The following is a 10,162-nucleotide window of genomic DNA, read 5'->3' as shown; positions in this document are numbered from 1 at the left end:
TTGCCGCCGTCGCGGGCGTGCTGGGTGGCGGGCGGCGGGCCCGCAGTGGCGCGGCGTCCCGGCTGCGCGACGGGCCGAGGGCCATGGCCGCCTTTTCGGGCTCGGCAGGCGTTGGCGGCGCCGGCCCGTCGGGCTTCGCCTTCGACTCGGGACTGGAGATCAAAACTCGTTCGGTGGAGCAGACGCTGCTCCCGCTGGTCTCTCAGGTAAAGTGGCGCCCGGCGCGGCCCCTCGTCTCCCTCCAGCCGCGGCCCGCGATGGCGGCGGCCGCTCGCACGGCCCGGGGCCGGGTCGGGCCCGGCGGGAGGCAGCCGCTGCCCCCCATTCCCAGCAGGACTGCGGCGTCGGGTCGGGCCGCCTGTCTGAGGCTGGGGGACCGGCCTCGGCTGCGGCGGCGGCGTTTGGTCTGGACCATCCGAAATCCGGCGGCGAGGCCGAGTGGGCTGCGCGGCGGGGGGGGGGGGGGCAGGGGGCGGGGAGCCCAGTGCGGCCCCGAGAGGCCGGCAGGCAGGTGCGCCGCCCGGCCTGCCCCGCGCGACCCGCCTCGGGCTGTGGCTTCGGCGGCCCCCGGCCCAGCGAGGGGCCCCGCGCGGGCTCACCCGAGGCAGGGAGGACCCTGCGGGCGCCCACACGTTTGCATCCCCAGTCCACACCCCGACTGCTGGGCACTCCGGCCCGGGCACTCCTGCCGGCCTCCAAGTCCAGCGTGCTCTCCCCGAGGCCTTTGTCCCTGTCCCCTGCGCGTGCCTGCTCGCTGGGCTCCCATTCCCGCCCCCCCCCCGGGCCACCCTGCCTGCCCCTGCCCCTTAACCTGCCGCTCCCTTGAGGCGGCTTTGTCTGGCTTCGGAAGAGTGCAGCGAAGCGCTGTCTGAGAGTTAATCCGGATGCACATCTTTTTGCCAAATCCCGTCTGGGATGTATGCTTTATTGTATTTGTTGGTCGTAACAGAAGTCTGGGATCAGCTAATTGACGCGCCGAGTTTTACAGAAGTTTTTGTCACTGTGAGCCGAGTTATACGCAGCCTGAGGGCTAGAATTCCTCACCTCGATCTGTTGTAATGTGCCAAGCACTGTGGGGAGTGAAGAATTCTGTGCCTTCAGGAGCGCGTTGGCGATGTGTGATTCACAACTAGATTGTGATGTCTTTGTGACTCACGCTAGTACTGCCAAGACTTTAGAGGTAGAAGGAATCTTAAAGTTTATCTGACTCTAAATTAAAAAGTTCTTTCTTACAGCATCCTTACACCTGGTCACCAGTCTCCTGCTTAAACATGTTCAGTGATGGGGAGACTGTAGCTCTTCCATATAATTTTAAATGCTGTCTCTTCTCCATCCCAGCCCTGCAAATGTTTGAAAATAGCAGTCACACATGTCCCTGGATTCCTGTTATGCTGATTAAATAAACAGCTTTTTTTTTTTTTTTTAACCTGTGCTTACTTTAGCTTGGCTAACAGAACAGTGAATGAATACACCTGACACACCTCCCCCCCTTCCCTTCCATGTGTGAGGGAGGCACTGACCAGAGAGAAGGAGTGCTAGGATCGGTTAATAATGTCTGCCACCGCTACGACCAATACAACCACAACCCAAAATGAGAAATACTGGAGTAGATTTAAGAGTGATAAGAGAGTGGTGGAGTTCAACCTGACAGTATTTTATCCATTTATTTAACAATATGTGTGTTGCTTACTATATGTTAGGTAATGGTTTAAGCACTTTATAAATATTAACTGCTTTCATTCTCATAACAATCTTATGAGGTTAGATATGTGTTTATTCTCATTCTATGGAAGAGGAAACTGAGGAATAGTGAGGTTAAGTAACTTATCCTGGGGCTTTGAACTGTAAATGTCAAATTGGCATTTGAACCCAGGCATTCTGGTTCCAGATTCTGTGCTTAGTTACACCATATGCTGTTTCTCTCTAGAGATTAGAAGCAGTGATGAGGTCAGCTAGTAGTAGGTACAGAGAAGGGAGTCCACAGTGGAAAAGCAAGGTGGAAAGTAGTTGTAATCTGGAGAAATGGTAACTTTTCACAGTATCACTGCTAAAAATGTATCAGTCCTACAGCTCTGCATTGTGTAATTCTGGGATAAAAGAGGGTGGAGTGGAGGAGGAAATGTGTGAATCTGTGAGTCCTGTGAATTGCTGCTTAGAGTTAACTAGAGGTCAGTGCTAAAGGGGGAAAAAATGCCAGTTTTTTTTTCTTCCTTATTAAAGATTCATTCAGGGTCATAGCCGAGGTTCTGCATCCCACATGTTATGTATCCACAGCTGTATCTTTAGTACAGTACCATAACTGACATTCCTAATGATTGACTGTACTCAACAAGTAACAGTTGAGTTTGCTTAGAATCAAGAAATGAATAAAGCATGGCCAGAACACTGTTAACAAAGCAGGAAAGTGTGGAGTACAATTTAGAGTGATTTTTAAGTTTCAGTGACTATTAGCTGATTAAAACTTCACCTTTCTAGAAAATTCATGTCCAGAAGTCTCATTTTTTAAGGATGCTGCATTATTATCCAACTCATGTTTCACCATTTTATCACAAGAATAATTTATTTTATTTTATTTTATTTTTTTAAAGATTTTATTTATTTATTTGAGAGAGAGAATGAGAGAGAGAGAGAGAGCATAAGAGGGGGAGGGTCAGAGGGAGAAGCAGACTCCCTGCGGAGCAGGGAGCCCGATGCGGGACTCGATCCTGGGACTCCAGGATCATGACCTGAGCCGGAGGCAGTCGCTTAACCAACTGAGCCACCCAGGCGCCCAAGAATAATTTAAGTGATCATTTATTGTGTACTTACTAGCTGCTTCTTGAGGAACTTGTAGTCAAGTTGGGAGACAGGACATACAAAAATTAACGCATGCCAAGTGTCAAATGAGTAACATCAATAGTAAATGCTCTAAGAGCTCAGAGAAGGCATGGATGAGTCAGGAACGATGCTGTAAAGAAGACAGGGTCTTGAGGTGAGCAAGTAAGACTAGCATCATAAAATTTATTGAGTTTTAAGCAGGTATCATCTAACCTCTTCTGACTCTACAAGTAAAAAGTTCTGGGTTACTGGCCTTATTCTAAGAATGCATGGTTGAGTTAGTATTAGGCAAATGTGTATTGTTTTCTGCATTCATGTATTAGAAAAGATACATGTTCTTATCAGTAGCTGCAGAAGAAGTATTCAATTAAGTCCAAATTATAACCATGATAAAAACACTTAGCAAACTAGTAATAAAAGAAAACTTCCTTAACCTGATAAAGAGTATCTGCAGAAAACCTACAGTTAACATCATAGCAACAAGTCAAATTTAAAACAAACATTTCCTGGTGCACCTGGGTGGCTCAGTCTGTTAGGTGTCTGGCTCTTGATTTTGGCTCAAGTCATGGTCTTGGGGTCTTGGGATGAAGCCCTGAGTCAGGCTCCATGTGCAGTAGGGAGTCTGCTTGAACTTCACTCTCTCCCTCTCCCTCTGCCCCTCTACCCTGTGCTCTTTTGTGCTCTTGCTCTCTCTCAAATAAATAAATAAATCTTAACAAAACAAGACAAAATTTTTCCTTTAAAACCAGAAACAAGAGGAGGGATATGTGCTATTGCAGCTTTTATTCAACACTGTACTGGAAATCCTAACCAATGCAATGAGACAAGAAGTGAAAGGTGTAAAGAGAGAAGGAAAAAAATCAAAACTTTCAAGAATCTACAGATAAGTCATAAAAACTAGGTTTAGTAAGCTCACTGAATGTAGGATACTAAAGTCAACTGCATTTTTCTACATTAAAAAAAAGTAATTCTAAAAAAAATACATAAATATTATTAGAATAAATTACAGCAGAAAATGAGGTTCTTAAGAGTATACGCATAGCAAAAGAGATGCCAAACTCTGTGAAAATAATTTTTAAAAATTTTTATGTTTTTTAAAGATTTTCTTTTTAAGTAATCTCTAATCCTACTTGGGGCTCAAACTCACAACCCCGAGATCAAGAGTCATATGCTCCACACACTGAGCCAGCTAGGCACCCCAAGAATTTTAAAAATTTATTGAAAGCCATAGTAGATCTAGATAAATGGAGTGAAGTACTGTGTTTATGACTAGATTGACTCAATATTATAGACACATAAATTTGATACAATTCCAATGAGAACTTCAACAGGATTTTTGAGTAGAATTTGATAAAAAGTAATTATAATTTCATATAATTATATGAAAGAGCAAAGAGCCAAGAATAGCCAGAAGAGAAACAAAGTGGGAAGATTTCAAGGCATTATAAAGCTATCATAATTAAGGCAATAGACCAGTGAAAGGGAACAGAGAACCTAGAAACAGGTCCACACATATGTGGAAACTTGATAAATCACAGAATTGGCACTGCTGGTTAGTGGGGAAAGGAAAAACTTAAAAAATGGGGCTAAAACAATTGTTATCTAATAGTAACATATGAAATTGGATCCTTGTCTCACACGATATACAAAAATCAATTCCAGATAGATTAAGGACATCGATATGAAAGTGAAAACGTGTGACACTTTTAGGAAAAAAAAACCCAAAAAACTGGGCAATATCTTCACTACCTCATGGTGGGAAGTGATTTTTTAATATACCAGAAGTAAAAATTCTGAACAAAGATTGATAAATTTGACTCCATTAGAATGAAGAATGTCTTCTTATCAAAATTGAAAGGATAAGCCATAAAGTGGAAGAATATGATTGCATCACAAATCACCAATAAATGATTGGTAGTACCCAGAATAAAGGACTGCAATGAATCGAAAATAAAAAGATTACCTATTAAAGATGGGTAAAAATAAACAGTCATCTCATGTAATAGGAAACAGATGGCTAAAAGAAATGTAAAAGATATTCAATTTTATGAGAAATTAGTGGAGTACAAATTAAAACCACAATGAGAACAAGTATTGGTGAGGAATGTGGAGCCAATGGGAATGTCAAGAGTAAACCACTTTGGAAAACAGTTTGATGTAGTCTAAAGTTGAAGGTGGGTATTACCTATGACCCAGCAATTCTACTCCAAAATCCATACCCTCTAGAGAAAGTCCTGCATGTGTATTAGAGACATGGATTGAAATGTTGATTTTTTTTTTACTTCTAATGGCCCCAAACTGGAAACTACCTAAATCTACCTAAATGTCTTTTAACAGTAGGATGTTTAAATAAATTGTGTTATGTTCATACAGTGAGATACTGTGCAGCAGCGAAATAATTGAACTACAGTTATAATTATCAGTATGGATGAATCTCAAAAACATAATGTTGAGTGAAAAAAAATTAAAGGCTCAAAAGCAGGCAAGATGAAACCATGTATCATTTAGGGATATAACATCTGTGCAGTAATAATAAGGAATAATAATAAGGAAGTGATGAGCACAAAATCAGGACAGTGGTTTCTTTTGGGCAGAGGGAGGTGGGTGATGTGGAAAGGTAGGGGTCCACAAGGCATGTGGGTTGTCAGAGGTACTGGTAATGTTGTTCTCTTAAGGTTGGTGCTGGCTGCATATGTCTTCCGTTTCTTTATACTGTGCATATATATGTTATATATACTCATTTGTTTTATATTTTCTCATTCAGACAGCTGTTTAAAATGCCCTGGATTTGGGGTGCCTGGGTGGCTCAGTCGTTAAGCGTCTGCCTTCGGCTCAGGTCATGATTCCAGGGTCCTGGGATCGAGCCCCGCATCGGGCTCCCTGCTCCGCGGGAAGCCTGCCTCTCCCTCTCCCACTCCCCCTGCTTGTGTTCCCTCTCTCGCTGTGTCTCTCTCTGTCAAAATAAATAAATAAAATCTTAAAAAAAATAAAAAATAAAAAAAATAAAATGCCCTGGATTAGATCCTAAACACATTTCCTGCACCTTCCTTAATAATCATTTTGTTTTTGGGGCACCTGGGTGGCTTAGTCGGTTAAGCATCTGCCCTCTGCTCAGGTCATGATCCCAGGGTCCTGGGATTGAACCCCACATCGGGCTCCCTGCTCAGTGGGGAGTCTCCTTCTCCCTCTGTCCCTCCCCCCTGTTTGTGCTCTCTCTCTCAAATAAATAAAAATATTTAAAAAAAAGCCCATCTTAAAAAAAAATAATCATTTTATTCTTCCTGTCAAAACGCCCACTCCCAGTCTTAAAATGTTTTTATCCAAGGAAGGGAAGAGGGATGTCTGCCACGTACCCCACCCTAGTGTGGAATGTTATTCTACCACCCACTAGTCTTTTCCTGTCTGTGATAGATTTACTTCATTCACCATTTTACAGACCCCTCACATTTCTAAGGTAGCTCACCTTGTCTTTCTGTTTCTCTCTGTATTGTCCTGTAGGCTTTTCAGGATCCTTGTCTCATTAATTGAAGATGAATAGAGAATGTATGGGGCCCTCTTTGCTAATTTATGTATGTGAATATATGTGTTTTTTTACTTGCAAACAAAACACATAAAATAAGTGAAAGTGCCCTTTTTTTCTGATTCTTTTAAAACACCTCCCATGATTTGGTGTGTTTTCTTCCATACTGGTTTCTATAGCTGATTAGCTTTTTTTTTTTTTTTTTAATAGCTCCATGCCCAGCGTGGGGCTTGAACTCACAACCCTGACAGGATCAAGAGCCACATGCCTTACTGACTGAGCCAGCCAGGCACCTCTAATTTTTATATCTAATTATTTTGAGAACTCACTAATGAGTTTAAGCCCAGAGACAAATTTCTCTGTACTAGGCTGGCTCCCTTAATTTTTTATTAAGCCATTGTTCATTTATCTGGGCTACTACCATTTTTTTTCTTCCTGGTCTTCACTTGCTTTCTTGCTTCCCCACAAAATAAGTAAGTAAACTAAGAAAATCCATTTCAATGAAGAGATTACTGTGAGCTATTCTAGAAAATAAGAATAAGATCACAAACATGAGGAAAGAAGATTCTAGAAATGTAAACTGTAATATCTAACAATTATGTAATGTTTACTATATACCAGACACTATTCTAAATACTTTATTTAATTTACTAGTGTATTCCCCACAATGACCCTGTGAAATGGGTACTATTATTATTCGTGTTTTTACAAATGAGAACATGGAGTTACGGAAAGGTTAGATGACCTTTGTCATTGTCACATGACAGAGCCAGAATTCAAACAAAGGCAAAATAAGCCAGAGTTCATTCTCTTAACTGCTAGGATATACTTTGTTGGAGATTGTTACTTCTTGATACCCTTTGTTAGAAGGTATCAGATAAGCCCTACTTCTTACTAGAAGGTATCAAATAAGGTATCAAATAAGCCCTAGTTCTTATTCTTTTATTCCACAGCAGAATTCTTCAATATATCAGATGCTTTCTTCCCCATAGGATGCCTTTCTGCCCTCCTTTCTCCAGTTCATTCAGGCATACTCTAGACTCGGGTCAGGGCGTCTTCAGGTTGTGTCTCCCAATTTAATATGCCTCCTATTTTTGTAGAATAGTAACTAAAATTTTATTTGGCACATATAATTTACAAGGCACTCTCATCAACTGTCTTTTCCCTGATCTTTAGCATAATCCTGGGAGGAAAGAAGCAGTGTAATTACTAACAGTGTAGGCAACTTACTCCCTTTGTGACCTTGGGCAAATTCTTTACCTCTTCAAAGTTCAGGTCTTTATCTGTAAGTTGAGGGTAATAATAGTATCTGCCTCATAGAGATGTAAGCATTAAATGAATTAATTTGCATAAAACACATGCAATAGTGCCTGAGTGTTAAATGCTATCTAGTCTTATTTTTCACATGAAGTTTGATCTCAATTTTGTAAAACTGTATTTAAGTATGTATAAAACACGACTGAGAAAAATTATGGCAAAATCCTCATGGGGTTGTGTGATGATGAATAATTTTTATTTCTTTAGTCTTTCCTATATTTCCTTTTTTTTTTTTTTTTAAGATTTTATTTATTTGGCAGAGAGAGTGAGAGAACACAAGGGGAGCAGCAGAGGGAGAGAGAAAAGCAGGCTCCCCACTGAGCAGGGAGCCCAAGATGGGGCTCAATCCCAGCACCCTGAAATCATGACCTGAGCTGAAGGCAGAGGCTTAACTGACTGAGCCACCCAGGCACTCCATTTCCCATTTTTTAAAAATAATCAACATGTATAACTTTTTGAGCCTCCCTTTTAAAAAGTTTGAGAATAATTTGAGGATATAAATTGACCTTTTAATAAGGAATTTTATAAATTGATTTGACTCCTGTATATGTCAGTTTCAAATGTATACCTGTATTTGATTAAACATTTTCTAGGCTGCTTCGAGTAAAAGGAAGACAGCCACACCTAATTATGCACTAGGGAGGATGCTTGTAATGAAACAAAATGTGTGTTTCAGAACTGAACAATAGTTGGCATTTTAGTCTAATTGCTGATCTTTTCTATATAATTGAAAATCTAAAGCTTTTGGTAATAAACACAACTTAAACTCCTTTTCACTCTAGAGTTTCTTCCAAGTTAATTGTTTGGAATAGTCAATGGTGATTAAGTCTTCTGTTCTCCAGGTGGTACAAAGAGTTCCTTAGGGTCTGTCTGGTGTGGGGAGGGATCAAAGGCTCCTAAGGACTACACACAGACAGACACACACACATACACACAGAATGAGTGGATTCAGTAAATTGCCAGAAAAAAAATCAACATAAAGAAATCAGTTGTGTTTCTATACACTGACAACAAAATATTTGAAAAAGAAATAAAACAATCTCACCATAGCATCAAAACAATACTTAAAAAATATATTTAATCAAGGAGGTGAAAGATCTGTACACTGAAAACTGTAAGACTTTGATAAAAGAAATTGAAGAAGACACAAATGAGTGGAAAGATAGCCCATGTTCATGGATCTGAATTAAAATGTCCATAACACCTAAAGCCATCTAGAGATTCAGTGCAATCCCCTATCATAATTCCAAAGGCATTTTTTTCCCTACAGAAATAGAAAAACAATCCTAAAATTTGTACAGAAGTACAAAAGACTCCAACTAGCTAAAATAGTCTTGGGAAAGGAGAACAAAGCTAGAGGCAACACACTTCCTGACTTCAAATCATACTACAAAGCTGTAGTAATTAAATAGTATGGCACCAACATAAAAACAGACATATAGTCCAATGAAACAGAATCAAGAGGCCAGAAATAAATCCATACATATATGGTAAACTAATATTTGACAAGGGAGCCAAGAATAACCAATGGGGAAAGGATAGTTTCTTCAATAAGTGGTGTTGGAAAAACTGAATTATCACATGCAAAAGAATGAAATTGGACCCCTATCCAGTAAATGGACCAATGACTTAAATGTAAGACTTGGAACTATAAAACTCCTAGAAGAAAAGAGGGAAAAATCTCCTTGACATTGGTCTCGGCAGTGATTTTTGGATATGACACCAAGAATACAAGTAACAAAAGCAAAAATAAGCAAGTGGGACTACATCAAACTAAAAAGCTTCTGCAAAGAAAAGAAGCAATCAACAAAGTGAAAAGACAGTCTACAGAATGGAATAAAATATTTGAAACCATCTATCTGATAAGAGGTTAGCATTTAAAATATAATATATATATGGAGCTCATACCACTCCATAGCAAGAAAAGAATCTGACTTAAAAATGGGCAGAGGAGGGGCGCCTGGGTGGCTCAGTCGTTAAGTGCCTGCCTTCGGCTCAGGTCATGATCCCCAGGTCCTGGGATGGATGCTTAGTGGGGAGCCTGCTTCTCCCTCTCCCACTCCCCCTGCTTGTGTTCCCTCTCTCGCTGTCTCTCTCTCTGTCAAATAAATAAATAAAATCTTTTTAAAAAAAAAAATGGGCAGAGGAACTGAACATTTGTTTGTTTATTACAGAACTGCTTTTAATAACAAAAACTGGAAACAACCAAAATGCATATTAGTAGAGGAGTGAATCAATAAATTGTGACTGATTCGTATAAAATAAATACACCAGATCTACATATATCAATGTAGATCTCAAATTTATCAAATTTAACAACAACAAAAGCAAATCCAGAAAGATACAGTATAATACTATTTTTTTTTAAAGATTTTATTTATTTATTTGACAGAGAGAATGAGAGAGAGAGAGAGCACATGAGAGGGGGGAGGGTCAGAGGGAGAAGCAGACTCCCTGCCGAGCAGAGAGCCCGATGCGGGACTCAATCCAGGGACTCCAGGATCATGA

General features: G+C 40.6%; 1 protein-coding gene across 2 annotated transcripts in view; it reads left to right on the top strand.

Annotated features, from left to right (window-relative positions):
* CTNNAL1 (catenin alpha like 1) overlaps positions 1–10,162 on the top strand; it is a 66,575-nt gene continuing 56,413 nt past the window's right edge. Inside the window, exon 1 of one of the 2 annotated variants that reach the window (XM_064579413.1) lies at positions 1–206. In XM_064579413.1, coding sequence (XP_064435483.1) covers positions 84–206 — 123 coding nt within the window. In that variant the 5' untranslated portion in view covers positions 1–83. The remainder of the gene's footprint in view (positions 207–10,162) is intronic. The other variant, XM_045882864.3, reaches the window with a different exon arrangement.

This window comes from Mirounga angustirostris, unplaced genomic scaffold, assembly GCF_029215605.1.
Source record: "Mirounga angustirostris isolate CCGP_5_RB_7025 unplaced genomic scaffold, mMirAng1.0.hap1 SCAF_15, whole genome shotgun sequence".
NCBI lineage: Eukaryota > Metazoa > Chordata > Mammalia > Carnivora > Phocidae > Mirounga > Mirounga angustirostris.
The sequence above is the reverse complement of the archived record's forward strand: the minus strand, read 5'-3'. Positions and strand labels throughout refer to the sequence as shown.